The sequence below is a fragment of the Podarcis raffonei genome, chromosome 8 (assembly GCF_027172205.1).
Source record: "Podarcis raffonei isolate rPodRaf1 chromosome 8, rPodRaf1.pri, whole genome shotgun sequence".
In the NCBI taxonomy this organism is placed as follows: domain Eukaryota; kingdom Metazoa; phylum Chordata; class Lepidosauria; order Squamata; family Lacertidae; genus Podarcis; species Podarcis raffonei.
In genome coordinates this window covers 73,024,177-73,044,932 of record NC_070609.1, presented here as the reverse complement: position 1 = coordinate 73,044,932, position 20,756 = coordinate 73,024,177, and the positions used below count along the sequence as shown (strand labels likewise).

Below are 20,756 nucleotides of genomic sequence, written 5' to 3'. Positions count from 1 at the left end.
AGGGTTAATTTTCACATATTTACACCCAAAGCCTAACAGCAGCAGCAACAACAACGTATTATTTATACCCCCCCATCTGGCTGGGCTTCCCCAGCCACTCTGGGCGGCTTCCAACAAAACACTAAAATACAATAACCTATTAAACATTAAAAGCTTCCCTAAACAGGGCTTCCTTCAAATGTCTTCTAAAAGTCTGGTAGTTATTTTTCTCTTTGACATCTGGTGGGAGGGAGTTCCACAGGGCAGGTGCCACTCCCGAGAAGGCCCTCTGCCTGGTTCCCTGTAACTTGGCTTCTCGCAGGGAGGGAACCGCCAGAAGGCCCTCAGCACTGGACATCAGTGTCCGGGCAGAACGATGGAGGTGGAGACGCTCCTTCAGGTAGACTGGAGAGAGTTCAGAGCATCACATCTCAAGAGCGGTGTGTTTCCCCAGCTCTGGATTTCCAAGGCATCCTGACCGCCATCTCATTGCCTCTGCCCCAGCCTGCCAAGGTGGTTCCGGCCCTCACAGCAGCTCCTGAAGTTCTGCCCACTTCTATTCTTCTTCTTCTTCTTCTTCTTCTTCTTCTTCTTCTTCTTCTTCTTCCAAAGAATGCCTGCTCCAAGCAACTCCTCCCCATCTGTCTGCCTGCCCCACCGTATCCAGAACTGTTGGGGGTTTTTTAAGAGCATTTTTCCTGTGTGACATCATGCCCGCCCTGTCACTTTGACAACTGGATGGTTTCCATTGATGGGTTAATGACTTGCTTCCTGGCCTGGGGGCGGGGGGGGGAGCTTTCCCTGTATTTTTCACTGGCCTGGCATCTTCCCTTCAAATGCTATCTAAATTCCATCATTTATTAATTTATCAACACACCTTAGCAGTTACGGGTGCCCTTGCACCCCAAAACTCTGTTACTGCAGATCTGTAACGCTACCCTTCTTTGGATTTTTGCTAAACACCTTTTTTGAAAAAAGAAGAAAGATTTATTTTCCTATCATCTGAAGCTGTCAATCGATAGGGTTCAGTCATGGAGGCTGGTCCATTAGGAGAACAGGAGGAGGAGGAGGACAAATCTAGAATGAGTTGGCTCCTCCTCTCATTGCGTAAGGGTAAAGGGACCCCTGACCATTAGGTCCAGTCGTGACCGACTCTGGGGTTGCGGCGCTCATCTCCTTTTATTGGCCAAGGGAGCTGGCGTTTGTCCGCAGCCAGCTTCTGGGTCATGTGGCCAGCATGACTAAACCGCATCTGGAGAACCAGAGCAGCACACGGAAACGCCACTTACCTTCCCGCCGGAGCGGTACCTATTTATTTACTTGCATTTTGACGTGCTTTTGAACTGCTAGGTTGGCAGGAGCAGGGACCGAGCAACGGGGGCTCACCCCGTCGCGGGGATTCGAACCGCTGACCTTCTGATCGGCAAGTCCTAGGCTCTGTGGTTTAACCCACAGCGCCACCCTACCCTCCAACATTTCTCCCATGAAAATAGGGACGTCCTGAGGAAAAGTGGGACATTCTGGGATCAAATAAGAAACCGGGAGGACTTCTCTAAATCAGGGACTGTCCCTGGGAAATAGGGACACTTGGAAGGTCTGTCATTAGCTCTGGCTCAGCCAATCATCTTCTGCTCCACTAGTCCTGATGGGCGTCAGCCAAGAAAGCTCAGTGTCATTTCGTCTGCCTGGCAGAAACCACCAAAGAATTTGAGCAGGGAGAAAGAGGCCTTTCCCAGCTTCAGGTTCTCAGCTCCTTTCAACTAGGAAAAGGGCAAGGAAATAATGTTTTCTATCTGCAAAGTACGTAGTTTGCTTCATCGCTCAGTGTTGGATCTCTCCCACCCCGGCAAGGACATGCTGCGTTAATAGTATAAATAACATTATTTAATCGTAAATATATAAATAATATAACAGCCCAGTGTGTACACAGATGTCTTTATTTAAGAACACACTACACCGTTTTACACTTCCCAAAGAAATAAAAATAGTAAATCTCTTAAGTGGTTTACAACTTGTCTTAAAATGTAAAACAGAGCATTGCAAACTATCAAAACAAACCATCACAAATGAAAACAGAAATGAAAGGCCCACATTTAAAGCAGAATAATTAATAAAAAACCTCTTTAAAATTTTTTTAACACCCTTAGAGATTTTTGAAACATGAATCAATGCTTTCAAATAGTTCAAAGCAGAAAAACAACTTAAACCTACAAAATAGATAGCCAGATAGATAATAAAACCACAGTGAGGCAGCATGGCATAGTGGTTAGAGATTAGGACCAGGACCTGGGAGACCAAGGTTCAAATTCTCCACTTCATCACAAAGCTCACTGGGTGACTTTGGGCCAGTCATTGCCTCTCTGCCTAACCACCGGGTTTGTTGTAAGGATTAAATGACGAGGGCAGGGGAGAATCACGTATGTCGTCTATATCATCACTTCGAGCTCTTTTGGGGGGGAAAGGCAATGAATAAATGCAAAAGGGTAGTGTTTGTGTGAGGTTATTGTTTTCTTTTCTTTTCTTTCTGTTCTTCTTATGTATTTTACTTTTTTATCTTGCATTTTTATGCTGCGAACAGCCCACAGATCTACGGGTGAAGCGGGGAATACAAATTTGTTAAGTAATAAATAATAAAAAAATGTTGAAGCTTTTGCAGAGGCGGCTGCAAAAAACAGGACAACTTTTTGTTCGGGAACCAACCAACCCCCCCAACCCCCAATTAACGCCCCCCGCTTAAAAACACCTCCTCCCCTCAAAAAATAAATAAATCCCCCTTAGTTAAAATAAACTTCAAACCCCCTACAAAAGCTTTCAAGGGCTGTCTCTTTAAGCGCAGCTCCTCCGTTGCCAGGCGGTGCCTGTTGCCAGGCGGCGTTGATTGGCGGATCGGGGATTCCCCTCTCACACATCTCTCTCTCTCTCTCTCTGCAGGGAGGGCTTTCCCCTTGGCTGACACGTGGGTTTGCCAGAGCCCCCGCTGGAGGAGCGCGGGGCGGGGGCGTGTCCTGGGCTGCTTCCATCCTCCGGCCAATGAGCGGCTTCGGCGTCGGGCCAGAGGGAGGGACTGGGCGCCCATATATGGAGGTGGGCGAGGGGGTGTGACCCGGGAGTGTTGCCCCTCCCTCTCTCCCTCTCTCAGTCTTTAGGGAAGCCGCTCCCTTTGGCTCCTTCGCCTGAACTGGGGCTGATGCTGCGAGAGGAGCGGACCGCGCTGTGAACTAGGGAAATACGCGCAACTTTTTTTTCTCCTTTTGGTGGGGGGGGCGTGTCCCTCCCGGGGCTGGAGCTGCGATGACCTCTCGCAGGTAAGATCCGCTTAATCTCCTGCGGCGCGTCCGAAATGTGCGGAGTTTTGCAATTTGGGGTTTTTCTTTGCCTTCGGTGGTGGTGCGGCGTGAAGCTCAGAAACGGGGCAGCGGACAGCCTCCGTCCTTCCTTTTCTTCCCCACACCGCTCCGTATCTATTGCTTGCAGGTAGACCGCCTCTATACATGGAGGATTTAGAACAACCTCCTTCTCCCCCCCGCCCAGCAAAAAGGCGGTGTACTTCTGCGGATGTTTTGCACTACAGCTCAGGTCAGTCCTCCGCCAGCGTGGGGGTGGGAAATAATCCCTTAATATTTGGAGGTAGATTGCCCCTTATCATGGAGGCTCTCTTTATTTAGATCATCCTTGGCTTCTCCAGATGTTTTGAGCTACAACTCCCGTCCGCACCCCCCGTCCCAGCCAGCCAGTGTGTTTTTGAGTTTGTAAACAAGGCACAGGTCTCTTCCCTCCTTTCCGCCCCACCCCCTTATCTGTTGTTATTTGGAGGTAGACTCCCCCTGATCGTGGAGGGTCTCTATATTTTTAGCTCAGCCTCCCCCCCCCCCACGTTTGCTGTCCTCCTCTAAATGTTTCGGACTACAACTCCCGTCAGAGCCCCCAACCCGCTCCAGACAGTATATGGCGAGGGGAAGGGAGAGTTGCCCAACTCTCCTCTCTCCGACCCTCGGTACCTAATATTTGCAGATAGACTGTCCGTGAGCATGGAGGCCTTTAGGTCAGCCTTTGCCAAGCTGATGCGACTCCCCCCCCCCATCGCTTTGCAATGTTTTGGACAACAACTCCCATCAGACCGGGCCAGTACACTGTTTGCACTGCGGGGCTGTTATTTTCAGTTTCTAATTTCTTCATTCTTAGTTGTTCTGACTAGTTTACCTTTAAAATAAATTTAAAAAGCTCTGTGTCTGTGTGTAAAGCAAACATTTGTAGCCAATCTACTCTGAGTAGACCCATTTAAATTAATGGACCTTGCTACCTTAGGTATGTTAATTTCCGTGGCTCTAAACTGATCAGACTTTGTTGAATTAATTAAATGGAAAGCAGCAGCAACCGCCTTTTTCTCCCGTCCCCCCTGCCTCCTGTTTGCGGTACTTGGAGGTAGACAGCTCTTATTCAGGGGCGTACCGTTTACCTGTTGTGTAGAATACTTTTCAACAGACCGATCTTATTTGTTGCTGTTGTTAACCTGCCCTTCGTTCCAAGGCCCCAGAGTTGATTATAGTTAAAGCATGATGTTAGAAACAGTTAAAAACAACTTACGATTATGGGAATAATATGTGTCTTAAAACTACATTATCAGGTCTCGAAAACTACATTATCAGGTCTCGAAATCCAGGGCAAAGAGGAACGATTTAGCTACTCTGGTCATTCCTGCATCATGTGGTAGGGAAGTCTTAAGTCAGACTGAGGTGGGTGAAAGAGAAAAGTTTCCTTCTGCCTCATCATCAGCTTCCTTTGGTCATTTCCACATTTTAATCTCTCCCTCCAACCCGCCCCAACTTTCATCTTTCGAGCTCTGGAGGCTGGGTCTTGGGTTGTTGTTTTTAATGTTTATTGAACTCTGAATCCCTCTAATGGATATCAACTGATACTCTGCATTGTGCTGTGTTGATATCAGTGTAATCTTTTTCCTTTTGTTTGCCTTGTTTAAATTAAAATATTTAAGAAACAAAAACAAAAAAAAACTGTGATGGAAGACCCTTCTTTTCATTCTCCTCCTACCCCCACCCAGATTAACCTCTTTTCCCTTCCATCTTCTTTCGTGGTTATAATGCAGATAACAGGTTTTTGTGGTGCAATTTGTTTCCTTTCCCCTCTTCCTCCTAAATATTTAATTCTGCAGTCGGGAGGTAAGCTCACAGCTTTGCTTTGAAAGCTGCCCTTCAGCGTGGGTGCGCCTGAGGATGTGCAGAGTGCAGAATCTGCAATTTCTGTAGTTGTGTAACTGCGATTGTGTAAATGACAGGCGCACCTCTGAGCCACTGACTTCCTTACTCACAGCTCGCTAGCTATAGATTCACACACATACCTCAATGCAAATAATCTCCAAATCAGAAAAGTGCCCTCTTGCAAGCTTTAACCCTGGAGCATTTTTTTTTAAAAGCATGACTTCCTTTCAGTTTAGCAACCATGAATGCAAATGAACATGTTTATGGTTAAAATAGTTTGGAACAGCTTGTCAGGTAGCATCTCCCCCCCCCCGCCACTGACGTCACCCTGTTTGACCTCATGTTCCTTCTGCTCAAACCCAAAATCTCGGAACCCAAAAAGGAACTCTGAATTCTTGGAACCCAAAAGCCTTTTGATTGTTGTTGGTACTCTATGGCCATTGCAACATTTGGGGAGGCCTAGACTGACGTCTGCCAAGCTTGATTAGAGGTTTGTGCTGAATGTTCTGTAACTTAAAGCTTCATTTTGCTGGGAGCGTGGTATAATGGTTAGAGCACTCTTGGCCAACCAGGTGTTTTGAACTCTTAACCCCCATCAGCCCCACCTAGGACAGGTTAAAATGTTGGACCTAATCTCCAATTACCACACAGGCCCAAACTCCAATGAGTGACCTTGGGGGCTGTTGCTTGTCATTAGCCCGCCTCTCAAGGTTGTTGTGGGAATGAGGACGTGGGAATGCATTGTGCATGCATTCAGACTTCCCCCTCAACCTAGTGCCCTCCAGATGCATTGGATTACAACTCCCATGGAGCTGATGGTAGTTGTAACCCAAAGCATCCAGAGAGGGTGATAGGTTGGGGGATGCTGTTGTAGACATTGGCCTAAGCTTTTTGCAGAAAGGGCAGAGATAAAAACGTAGGAAACAGATATTGCTTGCTGAGTCACTCCAGAGGAATTTCTTATTTTGATGATCTATTTTAAAATGGGCTGTCCTGCCGGTAGGCCAGCAGGCTCTCCGCGTTCTCTTAAGAATATATATATATATATATATATATATATATATATATATATATATATGTATATGTATATGTATATGTATATGTATATGTATATGTATACTGTAAGCGCCCATTCCACCCCCTGCAAAAATATAAACAAGCCCTTTCTTTGATTTAAGCTAGAAAACATCCATAGCAGCCTAACTGCTATGGTGCAGCTGTCCTTGTTTGCTTAGGGTGTTCCCTGTTTCCTCTCCATCAGGGTCTTCCATTGTTACCTTTCGAGGTGTATTATTACTATTAGTGCAGCATTTGATGCCATCCGTGAGCCCTGTATTCCACAGAGCAGGAGCAGATGGTCCCTGCCCCGAGGAGATGGCAATCTATAAGGTTCTGGCACAGAGAAAAGAACAAAGGGGAGGAATTTGTGGCAAGAGTTAATAGTGACTTTGTCCATAGTGGGAGCAAACAAAACATGAACCCCAACACAGTCTTCTCCTGGACCTTCCCCCCACTTTAAATGCAGGGGTTTTCAGTACTGGCCATTTTGGACTTTCCAAGGTTTGGGGGCTGGGGGAAATGTATTTAAAGGGGGAAAGGTCCAGGCTAACACCAGAGAGGGGAGGATGCCCTATGGGCACCCAGACATTAATGTGCAAATGACTGATGAGAATCCACTTTTTGCTTCGGTGTGGGCTAGTCCAGCCTGTGGCTGTTTGAGAAGCAAGTGCTCAAGTTTCCGATGGGACCAGGGAGCTTGTGTGACAAAGGCCCAGGTGTCCTGGAAGGCTGCGCCAAGCACATGGGGCAGCGAGGGAGAAAGGATGGAGTTTTTGGAGGGAGCAGGAGGCCTTGGGATGTCTGAGGCTATCAGAGCTACTAGCTATGGTTTGTGGTGGCTGTGTTCTACCTCCTCTGTCGGAGGCAGTGCACCTCTGAATACCAGTTGCTGGGAATTGTAAGCGGTTCTCGCACTCAGGTCCTGCTGTGGGGCTTCCCACTGGGGCATCCGGTGAGCCACTGGGAGGAGAGGATGCCAGACTAGATGGGCCTTTGGACCTGGTCCAGCTATAGGACTCATTTTGGGTTCTTGTGGAAAGGGGAGGAACTTGTGTTGAACCTGAGAGCAGACAGGACATCCTTGTAGTATGTTTCCCATGCTTGGGTATCCATCATCCCTAGCTAGCAAGACCGGTGGTCAGGGATGATGGGAATTGTTGTCTGTAAACAACCGGAGACCCAAGTTTGGGAAACCCTGATGTAGGGGTTTGGACAGGAGTAGTATAACACTGCAGATTTAAGTCCTCTTGCCTTGAGTCAGAGGCAACTGTATCTGACTCTGGTTGCACATGCATGTTAAATCTTGCACATGACCACAAATGCTGATGGTGCATTTTCCTTCTACTTCTGTATCTGTGTCTTTATATCTGTCTACCCTGTTAGTGTTTTTTTTTTATGAGGTGCATCTATCATTCTCCTTTCTCTTATTAAATTTATTACCCGCCCTTTGCCAGCGGGTACCAGGGTGGGTTACACCAAATTAAAATTCAGTATTAGAAACAGACCAGTCATTGGAATAGGGTAGGTCCTGAAAACAGCCATCTCTGGTATCCAAAGGTTAGCGCATGTTTGAAACTATAAAATGAAGGTGCCCCACGCACCTCTGTGGGGCAGGAATCTCACAACTCGGTCCTGCTCAGAGTAGACCCACTGAAAGTAATGGGCATGGCTAACCTAGGTCTATTAATTTTAGTTGGTCTACTCTGAGTAGGACTCGGTTGGCTACAACCCAATAAGTTTTTTTCTTCCTATATACATAAAAACGCAAGGTTGTCATCAGGCGGCTGTCCTTATGAGGACTTTTCAGGGCCACATCACAGTTCTGGATTTCATGAAGAAATGCGGTTGGGAAGGTGAAGAGTGAGCTTAGCAGTTGCATGGGATGGGAAGGGGAAACCCTAGGAGGGTAATGTGGGGAGAGTGGCAGGTGGGTTGGTGAGCAGAGCAAGCCCCTAGTAATTGTTATATTTGTTCATTTGATTCATTGTGAGCTGTGACGGTTTTGTGGCAAAGTGGCGTGCAAATGGAACTGACAATGAGTGGACATATTTGATTGGCACCTATTATGTACCAAGCAGAACCAGAATAAATATCCTATTACACTTTTTAAAAAGGAAAAAGGATGGTGTTCTAGCAGGTTAGTTAAAGCCCCTCATTTCAACATTGCCAGTGTAAGTCAGGCTGTTTCAGAGGAATACAAGTCTGGAAAATCTGTGACCTTCCAGATGTGATTGGACTTCAACTCCCAGCAGCCAGCATGCCTAATGGTCAGGGAGTTTTGTAGCTGGGTTGCAATGGTAAAAGATCAAAAATTGCAACGGGGAGATTGAAAAATCAATAAAATAACGTAAAAGTTTGAGCAGCAGAGAGCAAAAGCATATGACGTGATTCACACAGCATCACTAAAATCTAAAATTCAATGGATGAAAAGTGCACAGCTAAGGAAAGCCTGTAGTATAAAAAGGTCTCTTTTAATCCAGGGCTCAGAGCAGGAATATGAGGAAGGCAGTGGAGGACCTACATTTTGTGGGGCTCTGAAGCCTCATTAGTTCCACAGTAGATCTGCTTCTGGAGGACAGTGTCTGGTGAACGTCTCCAGGCTGGAGGCAAATAGCACAGGTGGAATCTTTTTCCAAGATGGTGGCATGTTGCTGACCGCTGTGGTAAATAGGATGCTTCAGGAGTTGGAATTCATAACATCAGAAAGTCACCCTTTGAGCTGCCCCCGATCCACCCACCCTGGGCTTTGTTCCGTTTACATCTCATCCTTTTTGATTCTCGAGTAGGTGGGACGGGCTCTGTCCTCGTGCGAGTGAGTCACGGCTGCATGCGCTCAATCTGTGGCGAAAGCACCTTTTTTAAAAAAATAATATATGAATTGAAATCTGTTTCCCCTTGTCGTCTTCACTGGCTGCTTCCTCCTCCGCAGAGAGAGAGCTGACTTGACGGAAAAGAGGCAGCCCAGACTTTTTCCACAGAAGGTGAAGGAGCAAGGAAAACGAGGTGGTAGAAAAGTTTGATGCGTTGTTTTTCTTGAAAGTTTCTGGCAGCTGATTCATCAGCGCTTTGGTTGTGGGGAAAAAGCATTGCCCTCTAATGGGGAAGAACCTCAGCTCCGTGGCGGAGCATGTGCTTAGAAGGTCCCAGGTTCAGTCCCTGGTATGTTCAGGTAAGGCTGGGAAGGTCCCCTCTTTAAAACGCTGGAGAACGTTGGCTAGTCGGTGTAGACCAGCCTTTCTCAACCTTGGGTTCCCAAATGTTGGAGGACTACAACTCCCATCATCCATAGCCAGCAGAGGCAGCAGACCCCACCACTGATCCAATGGAGTCTCTGGGTTCAGAGGCTGCATGTCATGGGAATCGACCATCATAAGAAGAACCCGCTGGTTCAGGCCAGGGTCTCATCTAGCCCAACATCCTCTCCTCATAGTAGCTGGGGCCGGACCAATATATTTTGCTGCCTGAGGCAAAGGAGAAGTTGGCGCCCCTCCTCACCTGCAGCCTAATCCATGTGTGCAAGCTGATCAAACTGAACTTTACATGAAGATTGGTGGTGTCCTCTACAGCAGCTGAGGGCAGCAGGCTTGCTTAGGGAACCCCAGTCCCCACCTCTCAGCAATTGCAGCCTGAGGTGCTTGCTGATCACTTTGCCTAACAGTAGGGCCGGCCCCAAGAATAGCCAGCAGCCTGATGCTGCAGCAAGGTTGCTCCAACTTCACAGCGCCGCCATCTGGAATCCCAACGCTTCGGGTGCATCTCTTCTGACAGCAGTGAGCGAGAGAGACAGAGAGAGCAGCATTCTGCTCCATCACACTCTCTGGCTTGCTCAAGAGGTCAGCTAAGAATAGCCCCCCCTCCTGCTCTCACGCTCCCCCCCCCAGCCAGCCGGAGATTAAGAGCCTTGTGGCGTGATGAGATGAACACATGCGGGGAGCCACGGATTTGCATGCCTTGTGGGCTGTTACTGGATCCTGGATGCCCTCTGCATGACGTTCCTCGAAAGGAGAGGCAGGGCGCCCTGAGCATTACTCAGCACCCTCCCACTCCCCCCGCCTCCCACTGACTCAGGACAAGGGGGGGCACCTGCCCTTGAGAGTGAGACGAGGCCTTGGAGGAAACCTGTGCTGTATAAAATTTCTTTGCCTGGATGGGTTTATTCCACACCCTCCCAGTGTCCCTGTTTTCCAGGGACACCTCCGGATTTACAGAAGCCATCCCGGTTTCTGACTGGATCCCTGAATGTCCTGCTTTTCCTTTGGACGTCCCTAGTTTCATTGGAGAAATGTTGGAGGGTATGTCCCAGTGCAATCTGGCTCAAGGAACTAAATAAATAATAAAAAATACTAATAAATAACCATCAACACATTACAGTGGTACCTCAGGTTAAGAACTTAATTCGTTCAGGAGGTCTGCTCTTAACCTGAAACTGTTCTTAACCTGAGGTACCACTTTAGCTAATGGGGCCTCCCGCTGCCACCGCACCGCTGCTACACAATTTCTGTTCTTGTCCTGAAGCAAAGTTCTTAACCTGATGTACTATTTCTGGGTTAGTGGAGTCTGTAACCTGAAGTGTCTGTAACCCAAGGTAAAGGGTAAAGGGACCCCTGACCATTAGCTCCAGTCGTGACCGACTCTGGGGTTGCGGCGCTCATCTCGCTTTATTGGCCGAGGGAGCCGGCGCACAGCTTCCGGGTCATGTGGCCAGCATGTCCAGAGCAGCGCACGGAAACACCGTTTACCTTCCCGCCAGAGTAACCCGAGGTAGCACTGTATAAATGGCAAGTAAAATGTATGGCAGTTGTTTTTAATGAGTTCTGCACAATTTTACACATATTTCACTTGCCAAGCAAAATGAAATCCTATTAATTTAACCCAAATGTCTTTTCAATTCTCATGTCATGTTGCAACTAGTTAGCACCCCTCATTTTGGGAAGTTGAAAAAGTCAACGTGTGCTATCGCCCTACCAGCAAAACGGCCGCAGGTTGAAGCAGGTAAGCTAGGTGTATATTTGCAGAAAGGCGAGCTGACAAATTTATTTGGCTCCTGGGCCTGAGGTTCCTCACTATTCCCCTAATCCTCAGTTCCTGTGAGCTGGATCTCATTCATTCCTCCTTGCGCAGCACCTCTAGAGGAGTGGCAGACTGATTCACTCTGGATCAGGCAGGAAGTGTTGCAAAACAGCAGCAGGAGCAGGCTGTGCGACTCAAGGCAAGCAGCAAAAGTGTCTCGCGCTTTTCCGTCTTCCCTGCCTCCAGGGTAAAGCAAGGAGGTGGAAGGCAAAAGAGGGAATTGGGGCGGAGCAACAGGAGCTCGTTAAATCAGAGGGATTTCATTGTTATTCACTGTCGTTTTCCAAGCAAGCTTTGAGCTGCCTCTCTTTGAACAGCCAGAAAGAACTCCGGAGCCAAAGGCTTGTGCTGGGCGGAAAACTCGAGGGTTTGGGGCCTTGGCAGGTGACACTCAGGAAATCCTGATACCTTGCAGGAAGGTCCTTTTGCATGCGTCACAAGCCGAGCACCTCCCAGTCTGAATGTTGGAGGAGTCAGGACAGATAAGAGAAAGTGCTTCCTCACATGGCACATACCGTATTTTTTGCTCTATAAGACTCACTTTCTCCCTCCTAAAAAGTAAGGGGGAATGTGTGTGCGTCTTATGGAGCGAGTGCAGGCTGTGCAGCTATCCCAGAAGCCAGAACAGCAAGAGGGATTGCTGCTTTCACTGCGCAGCGATCCCTCTTGCTGTTCTGGCTTCTGAGATTCAGAATTTTTTTTTCTTGTTTTCCTCCTCCAAAAACTAGGTCTGGTGCGTATTAGAGAGCGAAAAATACGGTAGTTAAACTATGGAACTCTCTCCTGCAGGATGGCCACTGACTCAGATGGCTTGAAAAGAGGATTGGACAAATTCATGGGGGAAATAAGGCTTTTGATAAGCACGATGGCTCGGCTCTGCCTCCACGGCTGGAAGCAGCAATGCTTCTGAATACCAGTTGCAGGAAATGACAGGAGGGGAGAGGACTCTTGTGCTCAGGTCCTGACTCTTTGCGTTGTTTTCTTGGTCAGTATTGTAACACAGAAGGGCTGTAGCCAAGTGGTAGGTCATCTGCTCTGCATGCAGAAGGCCCCAGGTTCAGTCCCAGGTTCAGTCCCAGGCATCTCCAGGTAGGACTGGGAAGGTCCCCTGCCTGAAACCCTGGAGAGCTGCTGCTGCCAGCCAGTGTAGATGACACTGAGCTAATGGTCTGATGGTTTTCCCAGTAGTGATGTATGGAAGTGAGAGCTGGACCATAAAGAAGGCTGATCGCCGAAGAATTGATGCTTTTGAATTATGGTGCTGGAGGAGACTCTTGAGAGTCCCATGGACTGCAAGAAGATCAAACCTATCCATTCTGAAGGAAATCAGCCCTGAGTGCTCACAGGAAGGACAGATCCTGAAGCTGAGGCTCCAATACTTCAGCCACCTCATGAGAAGAGAAGACTCCCTGGAAAAGACCCTGATGTTGGGAAAGATGGAGGGCACAAGGAGAAGGGGACGACAGAGGACAAGATGGTTGGACAGTGTTCTCGAAGCTATGAGCATGAGTTTGACCAAACTGCGGGAGGCAGTGGAAGACAGGAGTGTCTGGCGTGCTCTGGTCCATGGGTCACGAAGAGTCGGACACGACTAAACAACAACAACAACAAAAATGGTCTGATGCAGGATAAGGCAGCTTCTCCCCCCGGGCACAGTGTCTGCTTCCTAACACAGCACAGCACATTCAGCTGCTGGCAAGGTGGCCGGGGGGGGGGGGGGGAGAGACATGTGACACTGGATTGTAGCAGCCCAAACATGTGTTATGTTCTGATTTTCTCTTTTCGTCTGGTGCAACAGCTTGTGGCAGGAGCAGTCTGAGAACACGCTGGTTCGACAGCAGTACAGTGGTACCTCAGGTTAAGTACTTAATTCATTCCAGAGGTCCATACTTAACCTGAAACTGTTCTTAACCTGAAGCACCACTTTAGCTAATGGGGCCTCCTGCTGCTGCTGCTGTGCCACCGGAGCACAATTTCTGTTCTCATCCTGAAGCAAAGTTCTTAACCTGAAGCATTATTTCTGGGTTAGCGGAGTCTGTAACCTGAAGCATATGTAACCTGAAGCGTATGTAACCTGTATCGGGGATGGTTTGGCAGTAGTTCTTCACAAGGACCTGCTACTGGGGCCAGGCAGAGCCCACATTGCAAACAAAACCGGGCTGTTCAGAGTGAAAGGGAGCAGGATTGAATCCTGGCCAGCTGGTGAATGGAGGAGGGCCTGCTTTCTGCAGAGGTCTGCTTTACGTCTGCCTTCCCCGCCCCCAACCCCCCAGGAATGCACATGGGAAGCAGACCCCAGCAGGACCACACTGTCCGCTCAATAGTGCAACCCTGTTGGCTGCAGAGATCTCCTTTGCCAGGATGGTTCAATCCTGCTGGCTGCAAGGGGTCTACCTCACCAGTGCATTCCCAGCTGGGTAATTCCAAGGGAAGCAGACCCCTGCAACTAACAGGATTGCACTTTTTGCCCCCCCCCCCCCAGCTGGTGAGTGGAAGGATCAGTCCTGCTGTCTGCAGTGTGTTTGAGAGGCGGAAGGGTCTCTCTCTCTCCCCACCAACTCCTGACTCTATGCTTAATAGGCATTTAAAACCCTAATTAAACATTTGGACTCCCTCTCCCAATTGATTCAGGGCCTACAGCTGAGTTTGCCTGGGGCCAATCCAAATCCCCACATAAGGCCCTGCATTGGGGGGGGTGTATGTGCCTGCAGCCCTACTTGTTACTGGTAGGAAAGTGGTGGCCACTCCTTTATTACTGGTTTTTAAGCAAGAATTTTGTAGTCGCGGAGTTTCTGCAGCGGGTTGCACCAGATGACCTCTAGAGAGACCCAATTTTATGAATTGGGAGCCTGATCTACGGGGTTGTGCTGGTGGCAAAGTGTGATGGGTTATGGCTCTGTCTGTGGTTTGCCTTTTTCTTTTGCGGGGAGATGGGCTGAACCCACAAGTGAGGCTTGGTCTGCATGTTTCCTCCTGCACCTTGCCTCCCCCCCCCCCCGGTGGCTCGTGTCCAGGAAATGTGTCTAGGATGGTTGTTTAATCAGGCGGCTGGGCTTGTCCGCTCTGTGGGCTTCCTGCCCTCGGGTCTGAAGGGAAGATCGGAAACTCTGCTGCTTTAAAACAGGACTGGTAATCCGGAAATGGAGAATTTCCTGGATGTGTGTATCCCCCCCTCCCACTTTTGTGTAAAATAGTGGCATTTAATGGCTTTGCATTTTACCAGCTATAATGGTTGGAGGGAGAGAGGAAGCAGCGGGGCCAAGTTCCTGCTGATTTGCTAAAGCAATTTCTTATTTATTTACAAAACAAATTAGATGCCTTTTCCCCAAAGATCCAGGGAATGTGGAGCAAGCCATTAGAGCAACGTGCACGTTTTTAAAAAAACCTTTTATCATTCTTCGGTTGGAAGCTTGAGTTCTTTGTGCATAGAACCTCACAATGCATTGTGTGCTATATAATAGCAAGGCATGATACCAACATGTTGGAAAAGCCAAGATCAGGTGGTGTTGGTATTCTGATTACAGTGCCATCACTCCTTAAGAGTTGCATAGGTCTCTGCACCCAAGGATCATGCAATTGACAGGCGGAACAATGAGCAGAGCGCAGGACCAAAGGTCCTAATTAAAAGCAGGTGAATCTGTGCAGGGTTTTGCAGGTCCACCGTAACGAACGGGAAATGCGACAATGGGTTGCAGCACACAGTTAATTTCCCCCAGATATTATATTCCATCTTCCCTCCTGGTTTTCCGTCCTTTCTCTGCACACCGGCTGGTCAGCTGTTTGTGGCTACTGAGCATGCTCAGTCCTCTTTGGGCTGTTTTTCCGAAGTATTCTGCCCCGCCCAACGAAACTGGGTGTCCCCCTTTCCCAAAAAACACATTTTGTACTTTTGCAAACATTGAGTTCTCCCATGTCTGCTGATAACCTCTGCTCCCCTTTGTGCTTTGGTAGGACTCTCTTACCCGGAGAACATGTCTGTATACAACGACCACTGCAGCTGTTCTAGAATTTGAGTCATGAAGTTCCTACAGCCCACCTATAGTTAGCAAACAGGGATCTTGTATGTCTTGCAGTAGGAATGCTTTTTGAGTTGTTGGGGTTTTTTGTTTGTGTGTGGGGGGGGGGGAGCTATTCTTGCAGTCTCTGCAAAAGGTAGCCAGTTCTGGTTTCTGCAGAGTCCCCATTCCAAGTGCAGGGCTGTATCTGCTCAGCTAAGGTAACACTTGGCAGAGACCCATTGAAATGAATGGACCTAAGTTAGTCATGTCTGTTCACTTCAGTGGGTCTACAGTGAGTAGGGCTGGCATTGACTACAGCCTGCAATATTAATTCAGGTCTCATTATCCTCTCTGTGTTATAAGAATGTATATAAGAACCTGTGGCCTTCCAGATGTCACTCCACACCACTCTGATGAGTGACTAGTTTGGGGTTATTCCTGGAAAGTGTCACTAGAGACCAAAGCATCCTCTGTGCCTTTTACCATCTTCATCTGGTTCTCCAGCTAGGGTCAATCATAGACAGGGATAGCATACCCTCCAACATTTCTCCGATGAAAATAGGGATGTCCTATTCAATACTGTGCGGCTTCCAACATACATAAAAACATAATAAAATATTAAACATTTTAAAACTTGCCTATACTGGGCTGCCTTCAGATGTCTTCTAAAGGTTGTAGAGTTACAGTGGTACCTCGGGTTACAGACGCTTCAGGTTACAGACTCAGCTACCCCAGAAATAGTACCTCGGGTTAAGAACTTTGCTTCAGGATGAGAACAGAAATTGTGCAGCAGCGGCGCGGTGGCAGTGGGAGGCCCCATTAGCTAAAGTGGTGCTTCAGGTTAAGAACAGTTTCAGGTTAAGAATGGACCTCCAGAACGAGTTAAGTTCTTAACCTGAGGTACCACTGTACTTATCTCTTTGGTTCGGGGCGGGGGGGTGGTCACATAACTCCATACCCTCCAACATTTCTCCGATGAAAATAGGGATGTCCTAAGGAAAAGTGGGACATTCCGGGATCAAATCAGAAACCGGGACCGCTTCTGTAAATCCGAGACTTTCCCTGGAAAATAAGGACACTTGGAGGGTCTGGGAAAGCCTGACCACCATGGTCCATGCTCTGGTAACCTTGAGGCTAGATTGCTGCAATGCACTCTGTGTGGGTCTGCCCTTGGCCTTGGTTTGGAAGCTGTGGCTAGTGCAGGATGCAGCTCCCGGACTGCTGGTGGGGGCAGGTATCTGACTGAATACATTGTTAAAGCATCTGCATTGGCTACCCATCTACCAGGTTCGAGACCCTTGAATTAACTGAGAAAGCCTTAAGCAACTTAAGTCTAGAGCATCCTTAGGGACCACCTGGTCCTAGCTCAGTCATTGAGAGAGCACCTACAGGAGCATCACTGGTCATCCCCACGAGTTGGCAAGGCTCATCTGACATCAACACAAAACTGAGCATTTAGTGTTGTCCACCCAATTTTGTGGAATAGTCTGCTGACAGATGTTCAGCAGGCGCTTTCTGTTTCAACTCTGAAATGCGTGCTGAAAACTTTTCTACACTGTCAGGCTTATGCAGGTGATTAAAAGTGCACCTTTCCGTAACAGTTAATCTCCACTTTTTTAAAAAAAAATATATTTTTATTAGCAATTACAACATAACAACTTATCAAAACATATCATATTATTTTCCCCCTTCCCCCCCTCAAACCCTCCCTCCCCTCCCCTAGAGACTTCCCTCAGCTCCTCTCTCTGATTTCTCAACACATATTATTCTCTGCATGTTATAAAATTATGCAAATCCTTACATTTTCTATCTACCATGTTATCAATCAATAAATTTGTGTATGTTTATTCAAAATAATCTCCACTTTTTAAATACACCTACCTGGTTTTTATGGTGCGGTTTTGCATACGACTCTTGTGAACTGGTCTGGGTTTGTTTTATGAATGCACATATATTTTTTTATACATAAATAAATTGCCCATCCTGGTTGGGGCTGATGTAACCCCTACAAAATGCACAGAGCGTTAAAATAAGTTAAATAAAAACCATTCAGCTGTGCTCCAGACGCTTGGGTTGCTTGAGAGGGCTTTGATGCCTTGCAGGGGACTAGATCATCGTTTGGGTCTCTGCAATCCTGTGCTGACCTTTGCTGGCTGGTGGCTGCTGTTTAGAGTTCCTTCTGCCTGTTTTCAGGCACGGGAGCGAAGTTGGGTTAAAAGGACGGGGCGTTTGTGAAGTGTGTTTGCTGGGTTGCCTGAACACAGTCACGGGCATTTAATCCCAGCCGGGACATTGCAGGGGGTGACCTGCTAATCTCTGATATTCTTAATATAGGAAAGTCTGCTCTTAAATAAACCCAGGGTTGCTATCTCCAGCAGCAGGGGAGCTAAATATAAAGGAAGATTCTCCCTCGCTCCTTTCACCAGCTCTGGTTCCCCTTAGTAGCCTTGGTAAACAGAGGCTAAACAAGGGAAAGCAGTCATCCCCGGAGGCAGCCTTGATCCCTCTGTGCAGGATGCTCAGCCTCAGGGAGGAACAACGGTGATCCTCTGACCCCTCCTGTCTTGGGAGCTGGGCAGTCGCCAATTTGAATGGGGAAAAAAACCCACACTGTTAGCCCGAACAAAACCCCTCTGTCTTTCAAGCTTGTTGATAGGAACAAATAAAGGGACATAGGAAGGAACCTGCTTTAGACTGAGTCAGACGGTTGCTCCCTTTAGCTCCATATTGTCTACACTGGCTGGCAGCAGCTCTCTGGGGTTTGAGGTGAATGTGTAGGGGATTGAACCTGGGTTTTCCCAGGTGCTTCTGAGCTACCACTTTGACACTTTCCTACTCAGGTAGGAAGCTGCTTCCTATCGAGCCAGAGGGTTGGCCCATTTAGCTTAGTATTGTCTACCCTGACTGGCAGCAGCTCTCCAGGGTTTTGAGATAGCAATGTGCCCCAGCCCTGCTTGGAGAGGCCGGGGATTGAACCTGGGACCTTCTGCATACGAAGCAGATGCTCTGCTGCTGAGCTGCGGCCTTCCCTTCCCACCCGTGCCCAGGCATAGGGCAGCCGAGTGTTGATAGGCTTTCTGTAACGTGTCTTGATTTATTTAGCTCCCAGGCAAAATGGCTCCCTGCAAACTCACTATCCTGTTTGCAGGTGACAAAATAGGAGCTGGTGAGGGGGTTGCATATTGCAGAATATTCTCTGAAAGGTTTTGTAGTAGAAAGATCTCTCCTGAGAAATGTTGGCTGGGCATGGAGCTTGGAAAGTTGCTGCCAGCCTGTGTACACAACACTAAGCTAGGTGTTCTAATGGTTTGACTCTGCACGATGCAGCTGCTGCTGATGTTGCTGTGTTTGGGGGAAGAGTCATAACTCAGTAGTAGAACATCTGCCTTGCGTGCAGAAGGCTCCAGGTTCAACTCTCAGCATCTCCAGGTAAGGCTGCGAAAGGTCTCAGTCTGGAACCCTGGAGAGCTGCTGCCTGTTGGTGTTCTCTGACTTAGTTTAAGGCAGCTTCCTATGTTGGGAGCTGGTTCTTTTCTCCTCATGTCTTTCTGAATCTCCTGCTGCTGAGTCTCAGTGTACTGTATAATCTGCATAATTTGAAGGGACCTCAAGAGTCATCTAGTCCAACCCTCTGCAATGCAGGAACCGCAGCTAAATGACCCCTGATTCAAATAATATGAACCTGTGGGCAATAGGGAGCAGGGCATCAGCTAAATAGTGGACTCTGTTAGATAGCTTCTGCATGAACGCCAGGAATATATATATATATATATATATATATATATATATATATATATGGCATTTCCCAAATGCAAAAAATAGGGTGGCATGATTATTTGGTGAGAATGGCTGGAAAATATCATCAATGGGAATGCATGAGTGAAAACTGGTGTTTTCTTTTTAAAAAGAAGTTATTATAGAGAGGCATTGAAAGGTGTCATTAACCTAATTTTGTCAGTGATCAAAAAACCACAACACGTTTATTAGAAACGTTTGTGTCTGGGCTGCCTGCCAGAGGTGGTTTTTTTTTATATTAAAAAAACTGGAACCAAATGCTCATAATAATAACCTCTGACTTGTGCTTAGCGAAACCCAATAGGCTTGGGCGCATAAACTTCTTGCTGAAAAGGAGAGAAAATGTCTCTGCCTTGAGCTTAACATTTGAGCCTCAGAAGCAAAGTCATTAGCATCTCCCTTAATTAGCCAGGCTGGTGTTTTGTTACGGTTAGTGAGCAAAACAGCAAGAACTCTCGGCTGTGGGCAAGGGACCGTCCTCCTAGTGATTTAATAAGATTCCCACTGGATCGTCTAGGGGTAAAGGGCAACCCACAAATTCATTGCATCTTTCCAAAAACGAGAAGTCAGCAGGTTTGGACGTAGGCATATTTTATGAGTGAATGAGCACGCGTTCGCGCTTGGTCTTCGCCAAAAGGCAAAAGAAAGCAAAGTGTATAAATAAAGCTGAAGCAACACTCTGACAAAATGATCTCCCGAGTTATTCAGCTGGTGAGGCGGTCTGGTGTAGTGGTTAGAGTGTCAGACTATAAATGAGGAGCGGGGAGAACCATGGCTGCCCTCTTGCGCTCCTTGGGGCATGGGGGGGAGATATAACTGCAATAAAATATTATGAGGCAGCCTGTCTCTCCTGGGTCAGGGAATGGTGTATATTACAAAATACAGACCTTCAGGACCTAGAAGGACATGACAACTGTTATGGCTGGCAAGCCTACTTAGGTTACGATAAAGTCAAGATCTATAAAAACTTTCCAAATCACATTATAAGGCAATCTCTCTATATGGTTTGGGCAAAATACAATGATTTGCTCGAACCTAAAACTCCATGGTGGATATCCCTGCTTGAAGCATTAGCAGTAAAGAAAAAAAATATGAAAGGGAATTGGCCAATAAAATAGAATAAAATAAATGAAATGAAATATCATTCTTGACAGCAGAGTATACTTAATGCAGAAATAAACTAGTGGATTGATCCATCTCCTGGGCTAAGGTACCCTGACCCCCCCCCAAATGATACCCCAAATAACCATCAGTAGCAATCCTGCTGCTTGGAAGTCCTGGGAGGTGTTCCGTATTGACATCGTCCTTTCCTAAGCAAGCAAACCAGCTTACTTATTAGGATTTGAATATAAGAAACTGAGTGGGTGGGTTCTCTTTTTCCCTTCTGAGCCTTTTTGTATCTAAAAGTTCCATTTAAAAAATAAACGCCCTGTTATATCTTCAAGGATGGAAATTAGCCTTGTCGCAATCTATATTTCTGACTGGTCATCATGCCCTGGCTACAAAAATAGACCTTGATCTGGAATTGGCTGGTACAGGGTGTCTTATCTAAAAGCCCTGGGAGGCTTGTGATAAACCTGAGCGATGGTGTGTGTGTGTGTGTGTGTGTAGGGGATAGCAATAGTTGTTGCTTCCTTGATCC

The 20,756-nt window shown here is 47.4% G+C and overlaps 1 protein-coding gene across 2 annotated transcripts in view; it reads left to right on the top strand.

Moving 5' to 3' along the window:
- Window positions 1–3,116: 3,116 nt before the first annotated feature.
- LOC128419747 (tyrosine-protein phosphatase non-receptor type 11-like) overlaps window positions 3,117–20,756 on the top strand; it is a 59,176-nt gene continuing 41,536 nt past the window's right edge. The window contains exon 1 of one of the 2 annotated variants that reach the window (XM_053400813.1): window positions 3,117–3,284. In XM_053400813.1, the coding sequence (XP_053256788.1) occupies window positions 3,271–3,284 (14 nt within the window). In that variant the 5' untranslated portion in view covers window positions 3,117–3,270. The remainder of the gene's footprint in view (window positions 3,285–20,756) is intronic. The other variant, XM_053400811.1, reaches the window with a different exon arrangement.